Source organism: Onychostoma macrolepis, chromosome 16 (genome assembly GCF_012432095.1).
Source record: "Onychostoma macrolepis isolate SWU-2019 chromosome 16, ASM1243209v1, whole genome shotgun sequence".
Classification (NCBI taxonomy): domain Eukaryota; kingdom Metazoa; phylum Chordata; class Actinopteri; order Cypriniformes; family Cyprinidae; genus Onychostoma; species Onychostoma macrolepis.
Window position 1 is genome coordinate 7,771,233 of NC_081170.1, and position 25,465 is coordinate 7,796,697.

The following is a 25,465-nucleotide window of genomic DNA, read 5'->3' on the forward strand; positions in this document are numbered from 1 at the left end:
ATACACAGAGGTGACAGCAATTATCATTTATTATTCCGCATGCGTTATTTGTTTGGCAGGACGCTGCAGGGCAGGAAATGTCTGAGGTATCTGTAGCATAATTCTAAATATAAAGATGGCCTCTCTATCACACAGCCATCACTATCATGGACAAACCAACAAATCGATAGCAGGTCGTTAGTCACCGTTTCACCAGGAAGAAAAGGCACTTCTACCATCTGATAAAAATCAGTTACATCCTTTGAAAATAAATAAATAAGCAAATAAATAACATCCAGTGAGAGGGTGATTGGATTAAAGAGATAGCAGAAGGGCGGTCTGAGGCCGTGAGCTATGGAGAAATAAATTGAAAGGAACAGTTCACCAGGGAGTCCATTTTAAGAAATAAGAGTGTCATTTACACAACAAGGACTGCCAGCTAAATCTAATGTAATTTCATTCAGTTTTGCATGTTTTTTTTTTTTTCTTCCCGCCATGATTCTTTAATTTGTCCCTAAGACAAAAGGAGCACATTTCAATGATATGGGCAGGAATGGAAAAAAACTGTCTGCTGTCTTTGCCAGTGAATTAAGGTTAACCCACATCCCTGTCAATAGAGTCCATGTTCTTTATTGCCTCTATTAAACACTGGTCAACCATAGTTTTATAGATGCCTCACTTACTTTTATTTGAAAAATGCAAGCATAATTAGATGGTAGATTCAATTTCAGAGTCAAACAAAACTCTTTTTTCTTGAATACTTGAACGCATTCTTACACTGTCCCATTTCTCATTTAATAGAGGATAGAATTTGTATAGGCTTACATTGAATGGAAGGATCAAATGTAAATTACTAAAACTGGGGAGACTTGAGCTATTTTGTCACTTTTTTTTTTTACTTTAATGAGAATAGTTTTCATTCTGGGTTTATTTTATAACTAACTAAATTTTACATTTACATTAGGTCTAATATTTCCACCATATATATATATATATAAATTTATATAAGTAAATTAAGCTCTGGTGAGCATAAGAGACGTCTTTCAAAAGCATTAAAATATCTTCATTATGTGTGTACAGTGGGGCAAAAAAGTATTTAGTCAGCCACCAATTGTGCAAGTTCTCCCACTTAAAAAGATGAGAGAGGCCTGTAATTTTCATCATAGGTATACCTCAACTATGAGAGACAAAATGAGAAAAAAAATCCAGAAAATCACATTGTAGGATTTTTAAAGAATTTATTTGCAAATTATGGTGGAAAATAAGTATTTGGTCAATAACAAAATTTCATCTCAATACTTTGTTATATACCCTTTGTTGGCAATGACAGAGGTCAAACGTTTTCTGTAAGTCTTCACACACTGTTGCTGGTATTTTGGCCCATTCCTCCATGCAGATCTCCTCTAGAGCAGTAATGTTTTGGGGCTGTCGCTGGGCAACACGGACTTTCAACTCCTCCAAAGATTTTCGATGGGGTTGAGATCTGGAGACTGGCTGGGCCACTCCAGGACCTTGAAATGCTTCACGAAGCCACTCCTTCGTTGCCAGGCGGTGTGTTTGGGATCATTGTCATGCTGAAAGACCCAGCCACGTTTCATCTTCAATGCCCTTGCTGATGGAAGGAGGTTTTCACTCAAAATCTCACGATACATGGCCCCATTCATTCTTTCGTTTACACGGATCAGTCGTCCTGGTCCCTTTGCAGAAAAACAGCCCCAAAGCATGATGTTTCCACCCCCATGCTTCACAGTAGGTATGGTGTTCTTTGGATGCAACTCAGCATTCTTTCTCCTCCAAACACGACAAGTTGAGTTTTTACCAAAAGTTCTATTTTGGTTTCATCTGACCATATGACATTCTCCCAATCCTCTTCTGGATCATCCAAATGCTCTCTAGCAAACTTCAGACGGGCCGGACATGTACTGGCTTAAGCAGGGGGACACGTCTGGCACTGCAGGATTTGAGTCCCTGGCGGCGCAGTGTGTTACTGATGGTAGCCTTTGTTACTTTGGGGTCCCAGCTCTCTGCAGGTCATTCACTAGGTCCCCTGTGGTTCTGGGATTTTGCTCACAGTTCTTGTGATCATTTTGACCCCACGGGTGAGATCTTGCATGGAGCCCCAGATCGAGGGAGATTATCAGTGGTCTTGTATGTCTTCCATTTTCTAATAATTGCTCCCACAGTTGATTTCTTCACACCAAGCTGCTTACCTATTGCAGATTCAGTCTTCCCAGCCTGGTGCAGGTCTACAATTTTGTTTCTGGTGTCCTTTGACAGCTCTTTGGTCTTGGCCATTGTGGAGTTTGGAGTTGGACTGTTTGAGGTTGTGGACAGGTGTCTTTTATACTGATAACGAGTTCAAACAGATGCCATTAATACAGGTAACGAGTGGAGGAAAGAGGAGCCTCTTAAAGAAGAAGTTACAGGTCTGTGAGAGCCAGAAATCTTGCTTGTTTGTAGGTGACCAAATACTTATTTTACCGAGGAATTTACCAATTAATTCTTTAAAAATCCTACAATGTGATTTTCTGGATTTTTTCTCATTTTGTCTCTCATAGTTGAGGTATACCTATGATGAAAATTACAGGCCTCTCTCATCTTTTTAAGTGGGAGAACTTGCACAATTGGTGGCTGACTAAATACTTTTTTGCCCCACTGTATGTATACAATACAAAGTAAATAAAAAAATTCATTTAATTTCATTTTCCATCTGACATTGAAAAATATAAAAAGAAAAACTTTCCTAGATTGACTGAAAGATTGAAAGTGATTTTATTTTTAGATTTTTGTAATATTTGTTAATCAGTTGGTTTTGTTGTTTGAAAACCACATACAAAAACCACAGCTGAACTAAACCTTCTTACTCAGAAACGGCCTTTGTGACAACTAGCTCCAGTCTCCTCTAATTTCTACAGTTATCGATCACATTGTTTTTATCCCTTTCTTGTATTCCTGCAGAAATCCACTTAATTCAAGCGAAATAATTTCAACAACTACATTTGTCTAGGTCTATCCAACAAAGGATGGAGTCATGATGAAATCATGGTCTGTCAGACAGAGATCTGTTCTCTTGATAAGAGTTGTCCTACCTTGGGAAGAAGGACTATAACCCGATTTGTCCAGTTACTTAGTGGAGTCCGGGTGAAATGAGCCCAATAAATGTCTCTGTCATGCATAATTAATTGTGTTGTTACAATGAACCGTACAAAATCCATCTTCATTTGATTAGAGGTTTTCTGAAGGCACTGAAGTGCATGATGGTCTACTTTGTCTCCATCTCACCTCAGTGTCTGTATATGAGTGGACGGAGGGCTGTAGCTCTGGAATGCAGATGACAGATGAGCTTTTATTTCAGAATGGAAAAAAGGGATTTTGTGGCATTCAGGTGGCATATACATAGACGCGTGCCAACTCTTACCAATGTCACGCAAGTATGGGTATGAACATGAATCATTAAGAAATTCTTCCCCAAGGAACCATAATTGTACAAAATAGTTTGTGCAATACGTGTAACTATAATAGGTTGCTTTTATTTCTTGAATAAATGTTTAAAAATATAATCTATATATAATCTCTCTCTATATATAAATGAAGTACAGTACATGCTGCATCACTACTTTCATCTATTTTAAATGTTATATATAAAAACATTATAACATAAAAACATTTAGAATACATCACATTTTAAAAGATTACAATATTTTTTGAATCTTTCATACTTTCATTTTCAATCTTTTTTTCAATCATTTTTGAACAATGTATATATATACACTCCCCCCTTGAATTCGTACTCTTATATATGTATATATGTGTGTATATGTGTGTATGTATGTATGTATATATATATATATATATATATATATATATATATATATATATATATATATAAAGTTACATTTAATAGAGTTAGAACAGGTATTAATCACAGGAAAGAAGCATCTTCGAAATTGCAATGTAAATGTATTTTTTTAAATCGTGGCGCCCACTAGTGGTGTATCAGTTGAGCAGCTGAAATCATAACCACTTATTAGGATAAGAAACCAAAACCTGATTTTATTCAAAAACACACCTTATTTCAATGAGATGCATATATTCATATCTGTAAATATTTACTATTTATTTACACACAAGGAGGAGAAAAATAGTTATGCACTAAAGTAACTGCATGATTCACTAAGTCTTATGGTCTTATGTGTTTATCAACCAGTCTTGAGAAAAAAGTCTTTCATAACGACATGGACAGCACATCCATGAAACCTCATCCCGACTTGTTGACAAAGGCGGGAAGAAAAGCGTTAGGCAATGGCATGGGGTAAAATTGAACACCATTGAAGCAGCATTACAGACTTGCCAGGACTTGGCAGACCATGTTGTACTTGTTTTTGTGTTTTATTACTATTTTTTTATGTCTATCGTCGATTTCTTCTCTCCACAGTCCACAAACAATGCGGAGACATCCGAGTTCAGTTGGCAGCTTGTTGAGGTCCCTCAGGGATGAGGGAGGTGAAGAAAGTGCTGATGAACGACCAAGCGGCCGACAGGAAGCCCGGCTGATGCGGGTCTGCGTTCAGGGGATCTTCAGGACCTTCCTCCCCGCTGTCCCCCTCGTCATCCTCCATTCCCTCATCCATCATACGCTCCTAAAGAGAGAGAGAGAGAGGGAGGGGGAAAAAGAGATTGGTAAGTTAGTCTATTATAAACACCAATAAATCCACTGATTTGGTTCATGAGAAAGATGTGTTTAGTTGATGATTTTTAGATTTTTAGAGTTTAGATGATGATTAGTTTCAATCAAGTAGTTTTAGGATGATGTGTGACCATTTTAAGATTATTGGTATCAGCCAATAATTGTGAAATATGTAAGTTTTAAACTCCCCTGACAGTCTTAACAATATATAATGAGCATTTTCTATTTTTTATAATGTTTTTAGACATTATATTCAACAATATACAGGTGCTGGTCATATAATTAGAATATCATCAAAAAGTTGATTTATTTCACTAATTCCATTCAAAAAGTGAAACTTGTATATTATATTCATTCATTACACACAGACTGATATATTTCAAATGTTTATTTCTTTTAATTTTGATGATTATAACTGACAACTAAGGAAAATCCCAAATTCAGTATCTCAGAAAATTAGAATATTGTGAAAAGGTTCAATATTGAAGACACCTGGTGCCACACTCTAATCAGCTAATTAACTCAAAACACCTGCAAAGGCCTTTAAATGGTCTCTCAGTCTAGTTCTGTAGGCTACACAATCATGGGGAAGACTGCTGACTTGACAGTTGTCCAAAAGACGACCATTGACACGTTGCACAAGGAGGGCAAGACACAAAAGGTCATTGCAAAAGAGGCTGGCTGTTCACAGAGCTCTGTGTCCAAGCACATTAATAGAGAGGCGAAGGGAAGGAAAAGATGTGGTAGAAAAAAGTACAAGCAATAGGGATAAGCGCACCCTGGAGAGGATTGTGAAACAAAACCCATTCAAAAATGTGGGGGAGATTCACAAAGAGTGGACTGCAGTTGGAGTCAGTGCTTCAAGAACCACTACGCACAGACGTATGCAAGACATGGGTTTCAGCTGTCGCATTCCTTGTGTCAAGCCACTCTTGAACAACAGACAGCGTCAGAAGCGTCTCGCCTGGGCTAAAGACAAAAAGGACTGGACTGCTGCTGAGTGGTCCAAAGTTATGTTCTCTGATGAAAGTAAATTTTGCATTTCCTTTGGAAATCAGGGTCCCAGAGTCTGAAGGAAGAGTGGAGAGGCACACAATCCACGTTGCTTGAGGTCCAGTGTAAAGTTTCCACAGTCAGTGATGGTTTGGGGTGCCATGTCATCTGCTGGTGTTGGTCCACTGTGTTTTCTGAGGTCCAAGATCAACGCAGCCGTATACCAGGAAGTTTTAGAGCACTTCATGCTTCCTGCTGCTGACCAACTTTATGGAGATGCAGATTTCATTTTCCAACAGGACTTGGCACCTGCACACCGTGCCAAAGCAACCAGTATCTGGTTTAAGGACCATGGTATCCCTGTTCTTAATTGGCCAGCAAACTCGCCTGACCTTAACCCCATAGAAAATCTATGGGGTATTGTGAAGAGGAAGATGCGATATACCAGACCCAACAATGCAGATGAGCTGAAGGCCACTATCAGAGCAACCTGGGCTCTCATAACTCCTGAGCAGTGCCACAGACTGATCGACTCCATGCCACGCCGCATTGCTGCAGTAATTCAGGCAAAAGGAGCCCCAACTAAGTATTGAGTGCTGTACATGTTCATACTTTTCAGTTGGCCAAGATTTCTAAAAATCCTTTCTTTGTATTGGTCTTAAGTAATATTCTAATTTTCTGAGATACTGAATTTGGGATTTTTCTTAGTTGTCAGTTATAATCATCAAAATGAAAAGAAATAAACATTTGAAATATATCAGTCTGTGTGTAATGAATGAATATACAAGTTTCACTTTTTGAATGGAATTAGTGAAATAAATCAACTTTTTGATGATATTCTAATTATATGACCAGCACCTGTACACTACCGTTCCAAAGTTTGGGGTCAGTAAGATTTATCTGAAAGAACTGAATACTTGATTTGAGCAAGGATGGATCAAATTGATCAAAAGTGATAAAGACATTTTTAGAATGTTTCTAATTTCAAAGTTCAAATAAATAGATTTCTATTTCAAATAAATGGTTACAATGGTATTAATTTTCCAAAGAAAAAAAAAAAAAACATTGCTGCCGCTGAAATTTCAGCTTTGCATCAAAGGAATAAATTAAGTATTAAAATTGAAAAAAGTTATATATAAAATTGCAATATTTACTGTTTTTACTGTGTTTTTGCACAAATAAATGCATAAGACTTCTTTCAGAAACATTAAAACATAAATGATGTAAAATAAATGCTCATTTGTCATTAGTGCATTATATGTACATATGCATCTTTAAAACGTTTAAACAGACCGAACACATTATCATCTCTATTTCCCACATTTTAAAATAACAGGAAATTATAAAATTATAGAAAAAACTAAAAATGATAAATTGTGAGACCTAAATTAATACATAAAAAATACCTTTAGTTTCAAAAGGGAATTCATACATGGGCACAAATCTTCTAGGGCAACATATTTTTAAGACCATGGAAAACAAATTCAGTCAAGTGTGTCCAAACTTTTCTGTTCAGTCAGTATATCTTGCTTTCTAGATATCCGCAAGAATATCGGCAAAAGTTGACCTGTGTAACTAACCATCTCTTGCATATCCTGATTTTGCTCAGCCTCGTCTTGCGGGTCTTCTCCAGCTCTTGGATTCTGTAGTTCTGCTCTAAAGGGAAACCAGCCAGCCTGGTGCCTGGAGTACACAAACAGAGACAATGAAGCGCAAATACAATGTTCAACTTCCTACAAGTCAACTTCTGCTTATCAGGAAGCTTCAATTTAGTACACAACCTACAGATAAACCAGCAGCATGGCACCGATCACCACGACAAAGCGGCCAAAAGAGGAATAGAAATAGACGATGCTGAGCAGAATGGCAGCACGTGACACGGTGTACATCCAGTCCAGCCAGTCTCGGTTGAGCTCATCGTCGTTCAACATGGCTCCTCCCTGAGCATTCATCTGGATGTTGGGGTTGGCAGGACGGTCCTCGGGGGCGGGGTTGGGCCCCATAGGGGCTGCAGGTTCGTTAGGTCGAGCTGGCTGAGTGGTGGGGCCAGCACTGGGAGCGGGAAACGGGGCCACGTTGGACGCCCGGGAGGCTGCCATAGCTGCATGACTGAAAGATTGTGAATGAAAAATTATGAACAAAATACGGCACATGGGTGAATTGTGCACATTAAAATAAGCGAGTGAAGGAAGTAAAAAGGGTCTGTTTTGATTTCATGTTGTCTTTAGGGGTAACACTTTATTTTAAGGTGTCCTTCTTACACATTACATGTACATGTACACATTACTATTATAATAACAATCAATTATGCATAATTACATGCAAGTAACACTAAGCCAAACCCTAATCCTAACCATACAGCAAGTACATGTAGTTAATTAATATTACTCGGTACTTAAATGTATAATTTCACTGTAACAAGAACACCTTAAAATAAAGTGTAAAAAAAAAAAAAAAAATTGTCTTATATCCATATACTACTGGTGAAAAATGTTTAATAATTAATTTTTTTTAAATGTTTTTGAAATAAGTCTCTTATTCTCACAAAGGCTGCATGTATTTGATCAAAAATACAGTAAAAATAGTGAAATACTTTTACAATTGAAAAGAACTGTATTTTAATAATTTATTAATGTGATGCAAAGCTGAATTTTCAGCAGCCATTACTCCAGTCTTCAGTGTCACATGATCCTATAGAAATGATTCTGATATGCTGATTTGGTTATTAATTATTATTTGTGCTGAAATAATAATGGTGTCATTATTTTTAATGTGGAAAACAGTTCTTGCTGCTTAATATTTGTGTGCAAACAGTGGTAAATTCTATGATGACTTTATAATATTATAAACATCAATTACTTCTTTATTCAAAAAGTTTGACCTGTAGTATATATTTATACAGATTTACACAACTATTTTCTGAAATCTCAGTCTGAAATGGCTCAAATACATTATTCAGAGTCCTAGACTCATTTAATAACAACTGGATCGTAGTAACTTACTACTGCATGTAATAATGGCGGGCATACATCTGCTGCCACCAAAACATTTGCATCGGCATGTACATAGGGTGGGCGGGGAAGCCAGCAGCGGGACCACCTTGCATGGGAAGAGGCATTCCTTCAGGCCTAAGTGGGAATGAAATATCCAAAATGAAACTCAAAGGCCTCAAAACTCAACTACACATATTTTGCCTTGAGTGGGTCATTTGAGAGTGTGATGTGTGTTTACCTCTGCATCACACCAGTAGGGGCAGGATTGAGGCCATGTGTTTGTGTTGGGTTCCCCCGGTGCCGCAGACCATCAGAGTTGGCTGGAGTTTCTTGACTTGGGGTAGAAGATGAGGAGGATGGACCTGTACTGTCTGACATCTAGGAAGAAAAAAGTGTAATGAGGTTAAGAATTTACAATAAGGTTTTATTTGTTAACATTAGTTAAAGCATTAACTAACGACCTACCAATGAGCAATATATTTTTTTCATTTATTAACCTTTGTTAAGTTGTCAAGTTGCTACTAGCAACTGTTTGATTACCAGCATTCTTCAGAATATCTTCTTTTGTGTTTAACAGAAGAAAGAAACCCATATAGGTTTTGAGCAACTTGACACAGGGCCCTATTTTAACGATCTAAGCACATGGTCTAAAGCGCACGGCGCAGGTGCACTTAGGGCATTTCCGAATCCACTTTTGCTAGTATAACGATGGGAAAAACGGTCAGCGCTCCCGGCGCGTGGTCTAAAAGGGTTGTCCCTATTCTCTTAATGAGTGTGTTTTTGGACATAACGTGCTATAAACGTGCTATAAATCAGAGTCTCATCTCCCATTCCCTTTAAGAGCGAGTTGCGCTAGCGCCATGGCAGATTCGCTATTTAAACAACAGAATTTCAAGGCGCACAGACTGCTCCAGAGAGCAAACGGAGGCTAATTGGTAGGCTAATTCTGATACACTATCCATTATGACATGTATGACATTTTTGTATTTATGTAGCCTACACAATTATATTCTTTTACACAGTAATCCTTTAATTTTTAATATTTGGCATGTTTGTGTGCTGCTGCGCGTCCCTGTGTGTAATAAGCAAACTGAACGCGCATTGTGGACCCGCCGAGAGGTGCATTTTCTACTAACGCGCTCTTTAAATAGCAAAACAAATATTGCACCTAGTTGGTCTATGGCGCAGTCTATTTTCAGTTCCTCAAAATAGCAACGCGCCAACAATGTGCCTGAACACACCTCTTTTTTAGACTATGGGCACAAATGAATTTGCTATTTAAACAACGCGGTGCAGGACGGGAAAATGAGAACTATGTCGGGCTGAAACTAGCAAAAACACCTGCGCCACGCCTTGCGCCAGTGTATGATAGGGCCCACAATCTTCATTTTTGGAGGAACTATTCCTTTGACATAAACTAAGATTTATAAACGCTGTAGAATTATTGTTCAGTGTTTATGTTAACTAGTGTAGTTAACTATATTAACAAATGAAACCTTATTGTAAAGTGTTACCAACATGATTAACGGGAAAAGGAACTTTTCTTCATGGAATGATATTTTTCTTTTTTTAATCTATGCACTCACTGAAGAGCTGGAATCGTTGGTGCTAACAGGGCTACTGGAAGTGGGGGATGACGGGGGGCTTTGTGACGCACACACCAGGTGGACCATGTGGTATTCATCTTGCTGTTGGGGTTGAAGAAATCCAGTGATTAGAATCAGTACTAAAAACCTCAGCTCTGGTCAAATACTTTAAAAGAATACAATATACACACTTTGTGAGTTATTAAAAAAAGTGGTTATTGTCATTTGTTATTGTTGATCAATGTACAAATGCATTTAACAAATGTGTCATCTCTCAGTGTTTTTAAAATGCCATGTCAGGTTAGTTTTAAAGGAAGTGGAAGTAGGAACAGATCTTTTCTTCTGCATTGTGACAAATTCGAGTGAAGCAAGTTACAACAATGAGCTTGGAATTGTTCAATTACATTTTAAATAATGAAACATCTGCATGGATGAACCGTACACAATAATATCAATAAGCCACATTTAGAAAATACATAGGGTGAAATTAAATTTCATGCTGACTTTAAAACATAAATAAAAAGAATAAAAAGAAAAGAAAAGAATAAAAATCACCCCAAGATCATTTGTGGTTGGATGGCCTAATAAATGTGCCATAAATATCAAAAAAAATAAAAAAAGATTATGATGGTGGGTTACAAAAGTTTTAGGATCTATAAAGTTAAGCGGCAGTTTCAACAATCAGAAATACTCAAACTGTTTGACGCAACATCAAACTTCTCTTCAAATCACTTGACTTGTTTTGTACGTTGTATCTGATTTGATGTTTAAACAAATCAGAGAACAGGACTGTACCTTTCTTAGCACATCCCTCAATTGCAAGTGATCCTGAAGAAGCCGTCCAGAATAGACAAGTCTCTGATCCTTGGATAACTGAAAGAATGCAAGAAGGGTTTGATTAGAGAGATGTTCAGTAAAATCTCAGACAAAAATGTCAATCATCACTAAGTGGCAGCAAAGTATATGGAACTAGATTCTGAACTGCACAGCTCTGCATGGGGCTCTCGGGCAAAATAGCAGCAATGCCAAACATTCCTGTAGAGCAGGTGGCATCTAGCTGCCATTTCCTGAAGTCAACAAGGAATTTCATATGCTTCTACTAAAAACACTTTTAAATCATCATAAAAACATGTTTCAAATCATGTAGGAATAACCTTGGCTAAAATGTTAATTCTGTGATTTATGAATAGAAAGCTCTTTAAACAGCCATAAATAAAACTTTCTTGAACCCAACAGCACAGAATTATGACACACTTAAAGGGATCATATGATGCAATTTCAAGTTTTCCTTTCTCTTTGGAGTGTTACAAGCTGTTTGTGCATAGACGAGATCCCTGACGTTGCAACTTAGTCTCAAAACCAAAGAGATATTCTTTATAAAAGTTAAGACTTGACCACGCCCCCCTAAAATGGCTCATTCAAACACGCCTCTACATGTCTACGTCACGGTGTGGGGAGATTTGCAAAACACCGCCCAAATGTATACGCAATGAAAGAAGGCAGGACTTTTATTCTCGCTGTAGTATTCTTGTTGCCGCCGCCATGTCCTGGAGATGCTGTGTTTCGTTGTGAAAGTGAAACTACTTTGTTTGGGCTTCCAAAAGAGGACACAACTAGAAATCAGTGGTTAAGTTGTATTTACAACACTGTTCCAGAACAGTTCAACCCAAATATTCGAGTGTGTGCAGCACACCGAGGACTATTTCCTAAACCTGGGAGTAGCCTGCCAGCTATGCTCAAAGACTGTTTCTATAAAGTGGGGCAATTCCAACTTTGCAAGGACAGTCTGGCACTTCTGACTCACAGCCTGCAAGTATGTTTTCATATTTAAAGAATTTGCCACCGACTATTCAAACGTGAGTTTTGAGCTGTGTAGAGTAGTGCTTCTTGTTTGCCATTTCTGCGATCACAAATGCAGACGTGGTAATGTTTAAAAAGACAGTATAAGTCATTATAATCAGTAATTATGTCCTCACTGGATGCAACAAATGCCTCGTTTGTAATGGGTTTTATTGTTTTTGTCTTGTTGAGCCGGAACACTGCATCACAATACGGTAAGGGGTGTAACATTTCCGTCTCACGCTTCAGGTATTCAGCCAATCACAAAGCACTGGACAGCTGGCCAATCAGAGCACGCCTCGCTTCTCCAAACAATGCTTTGTAAAAATCGGTTTCAGAAAGGCAGGGCATAGAGGAGCAACAATAATGTACAGTATGTGGAAAATAATGTGTTTTTTTAACCTTAAACCGCATAAACACATTGCATTACACCAAATACACAAAATAATGTGTTTTTAGCAACGTCATATGACCCCTTTAACTGCTTATTTCAGGTCCTTAAGTATGAAAATAAGCAGGCCACCCAAGATATAGTTTTGTTATATATTGTGTTACTTCAACTGAACAGATTTGGAGAAATGCAGCATTACATCACTTGCTCACCAATGGATCCACTGCAGTGAATGGGTGCCGTCAGAATGAGAGTCCAAACAGCTGATAAAAACATAATAATCCACAAGTAATCCACACCACTGACTCCAGTCCATCAATTAACATCTTGTGAAGTCAAAGCTGCATGTTTGTAAGAAACAAATCTATAATTAAAGCGCTCAAGTTTAAACCGTCAATTGTGGACAAAATACCAGTCCATAAGCCAAAAAAACACTCCTTCAGTGACATGTGTGTTCAGAACCGTTTTGGACAGTTTTTGCTTGTAAACAATAATTAATCTGTGCATTTCTCTCAAGTTTTTTTTTTTTTTTTTTGATAGAGGATTTGTATATCAGCCAGAAGTAATGGTTTGAAGTCAAAAATATCTTGATGAATTTGCTTATTGCAAACACACAGCTTTTAGCTTTTCACAAGACATGGACTAGAGCAGTGGGTCGCGAGACTTAAAAAATGGGTCGCCAGGATAATTTAAGGAAAACGTATGTAACCAAGTTCAAGACTCAGGAAAGAAGCAACTAAATAGCATAAACAACAAAACGAAAGTAACTGGCAGCCGCCTCAGGTCAGAATCAAATTTATATTTGTGTTTGCGCTCTGTTTTTGCAGCGTTGTACATTGTAGCAAATCAGAGACATATCTGTTGATTTCTATAACGCAATGGCCAATCAGAGGAGCTTTAGTGAGTCAGAATCCACTCAACGCTCAGAACGCGAGTGTTCTTGTTCAGCCCATAGTTCTGGAAGCTCGCAACGCGAATCCTCTGATTATATTGAACAAAGTGTAGGTGATGTAAATAAGAGATTAATTGTGCCGTGTTGACAGATTCATTGATTATAGCGGAATTAGAGATTGCGATAAACTGAAATGAGTGACAGCTTTTTAAGGAAGCGCACTTTCTTTGCTGTGTATAGCCTCCTTTCAGAATTTTAATAAAAGTTTAATTTTTCATGCTGCTAAGAGGAACAATGTAGCGTAATAAGTTGCAACAAACTTTCGGAAGTGACATCCGCATATTCTCTCAAAATCGCAATGACATTGTGATAATCATAACTATTGACTGGACAAAATATGAAATGTCAGAATAGATGTACATGAAGGCAAAGCACCCTCACTAATTTCAGAAGCACCAACAGTGATTTGATTTTGGAACAGAGCATCCTTCCGAGATATGTAATAATGGTCGCTCTGAAAAAAGTTTGAAAACCACTGGAGTTGTGTGAATTACTTTTGGATTATTGTGATGTTTTTATTAGCTGTTTGGACTCATTCTGATGGCACCCATTCACTGCAGAGGATCCATTGGTAAGCAGGTGATGTAATGCTAAATTTATCAAAATCTGTTCTGATGAAGAAACAAATTCATCTACATCTTGGATGGCCTGATGGCGAGTAAAAATTGACCAATTCTCATTTCTGAGTGAACTATTCCTTTAAAATACTGCACTAATGATTAGTGAGACACTAACATGGTCATACTACTAAACAAAGAAAGATAATGCACCTAATATGATTGTTTACATAAATACAGCTCTTGGATAATTGGCAACAGACGGACTTACTTTATAAAAGAATAATATAAACTCACCGGCTTGCTAGGATACACTTTGGATATGTGTTTTTTCAACTTTTCTACTGTCCAATTCAAAAAACAATTGATGGTCTGGTCATCATACTTCTGGTTGGGTGCCTTAATGACAAGAGTAACGGGGCTGTCAACTGTGCCCTGGTCCATGGTTCATAATAAAGCAGCTCTTGAACTATGAAACAGGGAAGTCACACTGCACCGGTTGTCCTGTTCAAGGGCAGGGATATTTTTCTTCCTCAGACTTGATTCATGGTTGATAAACTATGAAAGTATCCTTCATGTTGCTCTCCAGGCAGTCTCAGCACCCAACATCAGTGAGAGGAATATGGCAGCAGCAGGTGGGTGCACTCAGCCAGCCTTTAAAGAAAACAGAGGGAGAAGAAATATGTTATGACATTTGTTGAAATACGTAAATGAAAACGTGAGTCTTTCTTCTGTGTAAAATACCAGTTTTGCATGCAAACAGGCCTGATAAATCACACAGCATTGCTAGTTAAAAATGAGGCGATAAGCTCATTACATTCTTAACACCTAGTACACAAAGCATGGCAGCTTTGTAATGGGTCAAATATTCAATTTGTGAGTGAGACGCGCTCAAAAATCACATAAAATTATTAATTGGGTGAAATGATTCTGGCAGTTGGACCAAATCTACATATAATAATATACAGCTCAAACTATTTACTAATTGACATGTGACATTTACATATATGACGATGGCAGAAGCTTTTCAACAAAAGTAAATTATCAAATAACATGTAACAATACAATAAAAATAATTAATACGAGAATAAATGCATCATGTTCAAGCACCTAACGTTACAGACACAGACTAGCACACTACATCACATTTAATGACCTCAGATTACCCGTTGGCCTGCTTGATCAGAAAATGCATATGAATTGCTAAAGTTTTCTCTTTAAAATGAGTGTTTAACGATAAATTAACAGTAAGTTACATGCACAGAAAACAAACATCAGACGATAATGACCAGCTAGCTAGCCAGTGAGCTACAGGCTCAACGTTACTCCCACAGACAGCAAGAACGCTCGATATGAGCTAACATTGAAATAAAGACAGTATTTTGAAGGTATTTGAAGGGAAAGCAAAAAAAAATACGCACCCGGGTAAAAATATCTTCCCCAAAGATTGTTTTCGTGTAAAATGGAGTCGGGCGTAACTCCGGAAGTGTCGTCAGCACAGCAGAACAGAGCAGACAGTTCCGTACATTTGGAGATGTTTCCACATACATAAAAGGAGCACGAATGCACTGATCTGAAATCAGCTTTGCGATTTTTTCTCTCATCGAATACAGCTATGGGGTATTGAAGGCTGTTCCTAGATCAGCATAAGGCGAGTGTGTATCTTCTCAAAAGACAAACACCGGTTCGTGAAAAGATAAGGCTAGCTCTGTAAACGGCGGGAAAACAGGGTCTTTACGGCTAATAAAATGTTTTACTTACTTTATTTTACATTAAATATGCAGTTAAACTGTAGATAAAATATGTAGATAACTATATAAATTTGTGTAGATAAAAACAGAATACTTTATATGCACCTTGTTCAAAAGAGTTCAGTCAGTCAAAATGAGTAACTTAATTCAAACAACCTCAAATGAAAAATATATTTTTGATATAGAGCATTTTTTATTTAAAAAAGTTTAAAAAAAACAAAGTGTTTCTAATGAAATCTTTATAATTTAACCTAATTCTAAAGGTTAAAGATGAGGGTGTATGCTTTAACATTAAACATGTTGTTTTAAAAATAATATGTATACAACAAATTCTGAAACAATCTAAATAAATAGAAATATTTAATAGAAATAAGTATTTTTAAATCTTCCAAACAAGTGTTCACATTACATACATAAAGCCAAATTCCTAAAGAAGGTTAATGATGCCTTTATAATTTTATGTAATTATAAAATGTCACTATGAAGTGTGTGGGTATGCTTAACGTTAAAAATTAATACAGAACGAACACACACACACACACACACACACAAAATAGAGATATGTTTTAATCTCACAATTAAGTGCTCACATTACATACAGAATAAAGCTAGTTCTGAAATAATCAGCATTTTGTGGTACAGCCCCAAGAATCGTTTACAGTCCAGTGTATTTTGTTATTATAAAAGTCAAGCCATATATTTTTTCCTCTGTTTCAGATCGATTGAGATTGCTTCAATTTGTTTAAAACCTCCTGAGTAAGTCTTTTGCTATACTTATTAATCTTGTGATGACCTGGCATCCATCCAAGCAGAAAGCGATGAAAGTCGGTCCAAGCAAAAGCGAACATGCTTCGCCATTCTTTCTCCAGCTCTGGAAAGCTGGCCTTCTCGTCCAAGGATTTCCGTAGCTCTGAAAAATAGTGATCGAGAAGGCCAGGCACTCTCTTTTCACACTCCTTCTCATCCATACAGCTGCCCAAAAAATAAATAACATCCTTCATTCCACACCCTCCACCAACATACTGAAAATCAACAGCTGCAACCTGCAAACCGTCTTTGGAGAAGCAGAAATTAGCTAGTTTTGCATCACCATGCACAATTGTCTTAAAGCGGCAGTTGTTGAGGATGCTGTCTATCTCTGCAGCGGCTGCTTTGAGTTTTTGATCTGACATGGCTTCTAGCTCTTCAGGCCTTGTTTCTAAATGCCAATACGTGCCTATAGGCCAAAGTCCTTCTGGGGTGACATTGAGGAAAAGCGCATGAAAGTTGGCAATCCAGCTGAGGCAGGCCTTTATTTCAGCATCATTAACATAGGTTTTTCTCACCGGGAATCCTGCAACATCAAGGTCCTCTAAAACAATCAACTGCTCATCATCACCAAATGACTGGGCAGCAAGACAAGTGGGAACTCGGCAGCGTTCATTGGTAGTGTAGTTTTGGTACCAGTGACTTTCTACTTGATAGGATCGCACCTTGCGCTGGTGAGATATGTCTGTGTTCCAGCCCCCTGGATGTTTCTGGTTTTGGGGAAACATCACATGTTTGACAACCACAGAGGGACGGTCACATCCCTCCAAGTGGACTCGTAGTATTTCACCATAACCACTCCACAAAGTCTGAATCTTTGCACCAATCTGCAGAGACTTTGCTCCACATGCTTTCAAAACGAGGTCTTCGTGTTCCTGCTTCATTCTGGAGACTGAAATTAGCAGAACAGTTGGTTTGTGTCATAATAATACATCACCTAGCGCCAAGTAAGAAGTACTTATTAGTACTGGAATAAAAGTCAGATATAAACAAATTCATTTTAAATTTTTGGCTGGAATTGACAACTGAGATCAATTAGGAAAAGTCTCAATAAAACGATATCTTGGTCACAGCTTTATCATTGAATAAATAAACATGACAAAAATGAATGCAAATCATTAAATATTTTGTCGTATCTAAAAGAGCAAAGGATGAATCGTAAAACTAGCTGCTGCTGGCTTTACAGTACACCTATGTTTACATTTACCTTACGTATCTTGAAGCCAAACGTGTTCGGCAAAGGACGGCGAGAATAAGCGTTCATCTTCCGGTATACGGAACAATGCATTCTGGGAAATGTAGTCTTTGGACGAATGAACCGAACTTCATTATTATTTTGCCAATTGTATTCTCATTATTATTTCTCAGAAAACATAATTAGATACCACGAGGAAATTGACTTTTTTCATAGTGTGTTGTGGATAGCTACTGAAGGGAGAAACAAAATATGTCTAACTATAATTTTATTAAGCCTTTTGAGTGGCAATGATAAGTGTTCCACACGGCGTTTTACGATCGTCGCTGACCTGGAATGCTGGGAATCCTTTAAAAGTTGAATAAGAAAACATAATCGTTTTGAGAAATTTGAGAGTTTTAATGAAGCTAAATAACATAATAATATAATGGCTTTTAGAGTCAATATGATTAGCGCTAGTATAACAGAATTCTGGCTGCTGCCCTTTGTCATATCTTAACAAACAAACACTTTTTGTATTTTTTTTTTTCTGTTTAGAAAAAGAGCAGAAGATGGAGAGTCTGGTGAATTCGAATGAGATTAGCAGATTAAAATGAATACAGAGACTATATCCATAGCATTATATGAGTTTCAGTTCATCAGTGGAGCATCACAGTTTATCAGGTGAGCACAAAAGAAAACATATTCCAGTGGGCTGTTGAGCTCCATCAATCATCTCTTGGTCTTGTTGTACATTTTCTACAGGCCCACCCTCCACTAGGGGTCAGTCTGGGGCTTCCTTGGTATTTCTATGCAGTGAGATAACTGGGTTGCCTTCTCTGTCTTTACACCCTTATGTTTGTATTGTGGAAAGAATTTAATATACATTAAAACTTTATGAGAACTTTGCAAAATATTTATCTTGACTTAGTATTATATTTTTGTGTTACCTACTTTAATAATAATTAAGCAGTTATTTTATTTTATACAGAAAACACACACGCACATACACACATAGATACAGATTTGTAGAGAGTGAGAGAGAGATGCCATTTTAATTCATAAAATAGTTTTATTATAATGAAGTGTTCACGTCTTATTTTACATTTGAACATTTTGCGAGATACCCCCAAATTTACAACAAAAAAATCATTAATTTCTCTAAATTTGCCACAGTTGTCATATTGGCTATTGTCAAGTTTCCTTTGAAAAAAAATCACCTACATCTGTTTTTTTCTCAAGTGTTGAATATCAATTGGAAGAGCAAATATTGCAATAACAGCTAACAAGAAAAAAAAAAAAAGGATATTATTCTGAGTTCTGTTTGTTATTCTGTATTGAAACTTTGATTACAGGTAATTAATACTTTTAAATAATAATTTTTACATTTTAAAAAATAATTATTAAAGTGCTTCTCAATCTAGTGGTGATCCGTACACTTCAACCTCACACAGTGTAAGATATTCTTGCCGTTCTGGAATAACAACATTAATGTAGCGTCCTTCGATCCCATCACATTCAAAGGTGGAGGAAAAACCAGGAGGAATGGAAGAGATCACAGCACACCTGAAGAAAAGGTGAATGAAGCATCTTGAGAAACTATACTACTACCATCCATATCCAAAGCAAACCCAGCAGCTACACTGTAGCAATCAATGTAATTAAATACAAGTGATGAGATAAAAAAAAAAAAAAAATTACACACAATACTGCACCTGTTTGTAACCAAGTTATATGTTACTTTTTTTAAGCATACTGCAGTAAACTCTAAATGTATTTAAAGAAAAATAAAGAGATTTAGAGCTGAATTCACTTACCTCGGATTATTATTGCCATTGTTGTCCAGACTGTTTCCAATTCTGATTTCTGCCCCATTCAATCTTTCAGGAATATTGTCTAGTGTGTTTGTAATTACCACTGAAAACACTTTGTGCCTTTTCAGTAGGTCCAGTCTCCACCAGGGATTGAGAGTTTTTTCGGTGTGGGTACAGGATCCATGAATGAAAACACCATCTTTGTTCCCATCAACGGCATTGGATGCAAAGCCGTTTCCATAGAGGGAAGTCTGTGTAGCTCTCCCTTTTAAAGCCACATTTTCACCTAAAACGACAGATGAGTTCCAAGTGAATGAACAAATAACTTGTCTTACAGTCTAGAATACATCACAACAATATTGTTAAATCAAAAATGAGCATGTCTCTCTTTTGATGAATTACTTTTATCAGAGTCACACTGTTTAAGTCTAGATCATACATGTTCATATTCTCACCATTAGGAGCTGGATAACCGTAAACCTCGACCTCGCAGAGGGTAAGAAGGCGATTTGTTCCAGGTATGACCACATTGATGTAACGGCCTGGAATGCCTTTCTTCCATTTGAAAGTGAGGGATCTCCCACCTGGAATGGATGAAATCTTTCCAGCCCTGTATAAAAACAACAGCAGATGAACAGTGTGTGATTGTGTTTATGTAACCTCATCACTTAAAGAGAGCCTTTTTAAATAGTTTTAATATAGTTTTCTTACAATGCATTGCTGTTGCCGTTGTTCAGCAGAGAGTCCCCAATGTGTATCTGAGCTCCATCAAGTCTTTCAGGACAGCATTCTCTTCGGTTTGTGATAGTTATGGAGGTCACTACGTACTTGTCTAGTAAATCTAACCTCCACCATGGGTTATTTTGCCAATCAGTAGCAGTACAAGATCCATGTTCATAAGTTGGGTCACGATTGCCATCAATAGCATTACTGGCATGGCCATCTGCTGACCAAGGATTCCCGACCAAGTCTGATTGTGTGGCCTTGCCATATAAAGCAAGATTTCTGGCTGAAATTGACAAAGCGCTATAGTTATTTATGTGTTTATTTAATACATAGACACATATTAAGTGTATAACTACTGAGGACAAAACAGGCAAGGACAAAACAGTTCAAGACAAGTCCTTTTAAGATAATATGCAGCAAACTTTAATATATTTATAATTTAACTACAAAAATGTAAACAAACATTTATGCAAGACAAAGCAATTATTGAAATTGAAATACTGAAATATGAAACCAGTGTCTATCATGTATTGCGAAGCAAGTCTGTATTTTCTAAACAAACCAACTGCCTGATTAAACTTCACCTTTAGCTGTAGTTGTGTCTGCAAAACAAGACACCACAAAAGTACAAAGCAGGAAAAACACATGCATGTCCATTATCCTGCAAGTGAGAAGTAAACAAAATCAGAAAAATACCAAGTTTCTAAACAAATTAAGCTTTTAGTTGCAGTTTCATCATAAATGAAGTCAGGAAATTCCCATTTTATAATAAAAATTAATATAAGTGTTTTAAGATTTAACAGAATGTCATTTAAGTATGAATATCAGATTGACTTTGATTTTGACATTTTTAAAAACAAGTTTAATTGACCCACCTGTATTTTAAAAGCTTCAGTATAAGGTTCTATCAAAGACAAGATGAAGTTCACTCTATGGGCAAAAAGTGCTCATCATCACACAACAAGAAGGGGCCAGCTTTATTTAAATGACATTTAAAGGTGTGGATGCTTTATCTAAACCATCTGTTGCATAACAGGGCCATCTAAATGTGTCACAACTGCGAAAAATCTTATCAGATGTTAAAAAATTATTCATTTGCAGCAATACTAAGGGAATAGATATGTGATTCTTCACTGTTTAGGCATATTTTTAAGTTATGAGTGTGCAGCACAAGTAGGAGAATAAAACACAGTTAAGAACAGCTAATTGAGAAGAATTAACATGGACATAACCTCACTTACATGTGAAAAACAAAATCATAGCATTTCTTGAAGGAGCTACAAGTGCTTGCAAAGAGAGCAACTGAAGAATGGTAATGGCTTTTATTGCTGTTGTTCCTTTTAATTGTAAATAAGAAGAAGGTGTGAGAATCTTTAATTCTGTGCTGCCTTTCAGTAGTGGCTCTATGCAGGGTTTGGACAATGAATCATATAGAACCATTACACCACATTCAGTTTTACAGACCTTGTACTTTGAACAGACCCTTCAGCCTTTGGCTGGCCCCTTTGTATCTTATCTATGGCCTATAAGTCTCTCATAATCATACATGAAATGGGGCCTTATAGCTTCTCAAACTGGCCTTTTACATATTGTTTTGAGTTTTTGCACTGATACGCATTATCTGATTTGAACAAATGCATGTAAACTAATTGAAGTCTAAAATGAACATTAACCCCTTAACTGTCATCCCCATATTTGAAAGAATCGGTAAGCCCCGCCCCCCTTAGTTACTGTTGCTCACTCGGACAAACAAATGGAGTTGCTCACTGTCTTTCCAGAAACATTTTAGGATATACCTGCCGATCTAAAACATTTTACATAAACCATCACGTGCAAGTTTTCGTCGGACTGTCCTTAGCGACACACCAATACATCTTGCCGTCTCTTCTGCTGGTACGTCCAACGACTGGAGTTGTTCAAGAATGCTTGGAGCTTGGGTCTCTGGTCTAGGCTGCACCATACGTCTCACTGTTTTAATGCATCACAAAATAGCTGAGACATATACATGATTAAAAAGGAGGAGAAAAAACAAACAAACAAAAAAAACATACAGGGCAAGTGGGCCATGTGGGTGGGCCGGGTCCCTGAGCTGGGCTGCACTACACGTCTCACTTTTTTAATGCATCTCAAACTAGCTGAGACATATACACATCCACACATTAAAAACATAATTAATTAGAAAACAAATAAATAAATAAATAGACGGCTGATGGCTGATGTTTGGGGAGACGAAGGGGGTGGGGGTAGGGGGCTCTGGGCCCTGTTGCCTAGCAGCATCCTTCCCTGGCACCCCCGTTGGGGTGTGACACGGGCTGGGGTATTAAGTTCTGATATGTTGTAGCCACGGTGGGATCGGAGGCACCCCCCCCCCCCCAATTATTAAACATTTATTAATTTATAATCCAATACTAATATTATTAATATTATTATTTATACTTGCCCTCTTCGTTGTACTCCACCCCTCCCCAGTTTTGATTAAATCATTATTTTTATTATTATTACTATCATTATGATTAACATTATTATAGTTATTATTGTTGCTAATAACATTTGTTGTCTCTATTATTATTATTATTAGTCTTTATTTGTTTCTATTTATGTATTTATTTATTTAGGTTTTTTTTTACCCTACTTATATCTGTTATCAATCTATTATGATGCTATTTCAGTTGTATGCTTCCTTCCCCAACCCTAGATACAATGACACACACACAAACACATACGCACACACACAGTGGCAATACAGTATTAAAGCAACTGTATTATAGTTTTTCAGTCAAGAGTAGTGGGTGATTTTTCTCTTTGTGTTTGGTGTTTTATTAACATTAAAGGAATAATTCACCCCAAAATTAAAATAGGCTAGTGTTTGATTTTATACCTTCATTTACTCACTCAAAAGTTGTTTTAAACCTGAACGAGTTTCTTCTGCTGAAAATAAATGCTATTTTGAAGAATGTGGAAAACCAAACAGTTGCTGGTCTACAGTGACTTACATGGTATTTTTTTTTCCTACTATCAAAGTCAACGTGTTAACCAGCAACTGTTTGGTTACCCACATTCTTCAAAATATCTGTAAATTAATACAGGTTTGGGACAACATGTGAGTGAGTAAATAATGACAGAACTGCAGCGCTGAAGTACCATACTACGATATTTCTTCAAAAAAGCAAATCGTGGAGACATTTTTATAGTCCACGATCAAAAATCGTCATATCGACCCCCCGTATTTAGGCTTCAAAATTCATCAACGTTATATTATTTTATGAACATTATCTTGATGGACAAAACGTGTAAATTTCATGAACTATGATTGAACACAGAGCTTATTTTTTGCGATAATCCAAAAGCCTATGGAAAAACCCCATTGGCTTTTTGTCGAGGAACCAGTTTCATACTAACAGCCGATCCGCCTACAAAGTGACGTCATAGTTCCCCCACTCTATATTTTGAATTTGGACTGCAATACCTAGTTCAACCGCTAGTTGTCAATCCTACATACAGGTGCATCTCAATAAATTAGAATGTCGCGGAAAAGTTCATTTATTTCAGTAATTCAACTCAAATTGTGAAACTCGTGTATTAAATAAATTCAATGCACACAGACTGAAGTAGCTTAAAGGGATAGTTCACCCAAAAATAAAATTCTGTCATCAGTTACTCACCCTAGTATTTCCAAACCTGTATGAGTTTCTTTGTTCTGCCGAACACAAAGGAAGATGTTTTGAAGAAAGTTTGTAACCAGGTTGTTTTGGGGCACCATTGACTTCCATAGAATTTTTTTTTTTTTTCCTACTATGGAAGTCAATGGTGCCCCAGAACTGCTCTGTTTCCCACATTCTTCAGAATATCTTCCTTTGTGCTCAGTAGAGCAAAGACATTCATACAGGTTTGGAACTACTTGAGGGTGAGTAAATGACAGGATTTTTATTTTTGGGTGAACTATCCCTTTAAGTCTTTGGTTCTTTTAATTGTGATGATTTTGGCTCACATTTAACAAAAACCCACCAATTCACTATCTCAACAACTTACTTCGTAAGACCAATAAAAAAAACATTTTTAGTGAATTGTTGGCCTTCTGGAAAGTATGTTCATTTACTGTATATGTACTCAATACTTGGTAGGGGCTCCTTTTGCTTTAATTACTGCCTCAGTTCGGCGTGGCATGGAGGTGATCAGTTTGTGGCACTGCTGAGGTGGTATGGAAGCCCAGGTTTCTTTGACAGTGGCCTTCAGCTCATCTGCATTTTTTGGTCTCTTGTTTCTCATTTTCCTCTTGACAGTACCCCATAGTTTCTCTATGGGGTTCAGGTCTGGTGAGTTTGCTGGCCAGTCAAGCACACCAACACCATGGTCATTTAACCAACTTTTGGTGCTTTGAAGGAAGGATGAAGTGCTCCAAAATTTCTTGGTAAAAATGGGTGCAGTGACTTTTGTTTTCAAAAAAGCACAATGGACCAACACCAGCAGATGACATTGCACCCCAAATCATCACAGACTGTGGAAACTTAACACTAGACTTCAAGTAACTTGGGCTACAAGCTTCTCCACCCTTCCTCCAGACTCTAGGACCTTGATTTCCAAATGAAATACAAAACTTGCTCTCATCTGAAAAGAGGACTTTGGACCACTGGGCAATAGTCCAGTTCTTCTTCTCCTTAGCCCAGGTAAGACGCCTCTGACGTTGTCTGTGGTTCAGGAGTGGCTTAACAAGAGGAATACGACAACTGTAGCCAAATTCCTTGACACGTCTGTGTGTGGTGGCTCTTGATGCCTTGAACCCAGCCTCAGTCCATTCCTTGTGAAGTTCACCCAAATTCTTGAATCGATTTTGCTTGACAATGCTCATAAGGCTGTGGTTCTCTCGGTTGGTTGTGCATCTTTTTCTTCCACACTTTTTCCTTCCACTCAACGTTCTGTTAACATGCTTGGATACAGCACTCTGTGAACAGCCAGCTTCTTTGGCAATGAATGTTTGTGGCTTACCCTCCTTGTGAAGTGTGTCAATGATTGTCTTCTGGACAACTGTCAGATCAGCAGTTTTCCCCATGATTGTGTAGCCTAGTGAACCAAACTGAGAGACCATTTTGAAGGCTCAGGAAACCTTTGCAGGTGTTTTGAGTTGATTAGCTGATTGGCATGTCACCATATATTCTAATTTGCTGAGATAGTGATTTGGTGGGTTTTTGTTAAATGTGAGCCTTAAGACTTAAACTACT

The 25,465-nt window shown here is 37.4% G+C and overlaps 3 protein-coding genes and 1 long non-coding RNA gene across 5 annotated transcripts; 1 reads left to right on the forward strand and 3 right to left on the reverse strand.

Annotated features, from left to right (window-relative positions):
- Nucleotides 1-4,007: 4,007 nt before the first annotated feature.
- On the reverse strand, nucleotides 4,008-15,540 carry herpud2 (HERPUD family member 2). 2 transcript variants are annotated; one of them, XM_058748040.1, is made up of 9 exons: nucleotides 15,399-15,540; nucleotides 14,275-14,631; nucleotides 11,034-11,111; nucleotides 10,239-10,340; nucleotides 8,891-9,030; nucleotides 8,662-8,787; nucleotides 7,445-7,768; nucleotides 7,240-7,342; nucleotides 4,008-4,619 (listed from the first exon to the last, which is right to left on the reverse strand). In XM_058748040.1, the coding sequence occupies exons 2-9, from the start codon at nucleotides 14,419-14,421 to the stop codon at nucleotides 4,443-4,445; spliced, it is 1,197 nt and encodes a 398-aa protein (XP_058604023.1). In that variant the 5' UTR covers nucleotides 14,422-14,631; nucleotides 15,399-15,540; the 3' UTR covers nucleotides 4,008-4,442. The 2 variants fall into 2 exon arrangements, with proteins under 2 accessions (XP_058604023.1, XP_058604024.1); XM_058748041.1 differs by lacking the exon at nucleotides 15,399-15,540 and adding an exon at nucleotides 15,134-15,280.
- Nucleotides 15,541-16,279: 739 nt separating this feature from the next.
- On the reverse strand, nucleotides 16,280-17,845 carry pkdc (protein kinase-like domain containing). The gene is made up of 2 exons (XM_058747129.1): nucleotides 17,743-17,845; nucleotides 16,280-17,427 (listed from the first exon to the last, which is right to left on the reverse strand). The coding sequence occupies exon 2, from the start codon at nucleotides 17,417-17,419 to the stop codon at nucleotides 16,442-16,444; it is 978 nt and encodes a 325-aa protein (XP_058603112.1). The 5' UTR covers nucleotides 17,420-17,427; nucleotides 17,743-17,845; the 3' UTR covers nucleotides 16,280-16,441.
- A 322-nt stretch (nucleotides 17,846-18,167) lies between these two features.
- Nucleotides 18,168-19,872, forward strand: LOC131521780 (uncharacterized). The gene is made up of 3 exons (XR_009266365.1): nucleotides 18,168-18,393; nucleotides 19,234-19,286; nucleotides 19,652-19,872. It is a non-coding gene; the product is annotated as an uncharacterized LOC131521780 (long non-coding RNA).
- Nucleotides 19,079-20,904, reverse strand: LOC131521779 (uncharacterized). The gene is made up of 5 exons (XM_058746832.1): nucleotides 20,834-20,904; nucleotides 20,235-20,532; nucleotides 19,979-20,133; nucleotides 19,527-19,809; nucleotides 19,079-19,275 (listed from the first exon to the last, which is right to left on the reverse strand). Exons 1-5 carry the CDS (start codon nucleotides 20,898-20,900, stop codon nucleotides 19,125-19,127), a joined length of 954 nt encoding a protein of 317 aa, XP_058602815.1. The 5' UTR covers nucleotides 20,901-20,904; the 3' UTR covers nucleotides 19,079-19,124.
- Between the last annotated feature and the right edge of the window lie 4,561 nt (nucleotides 20,905-25,465).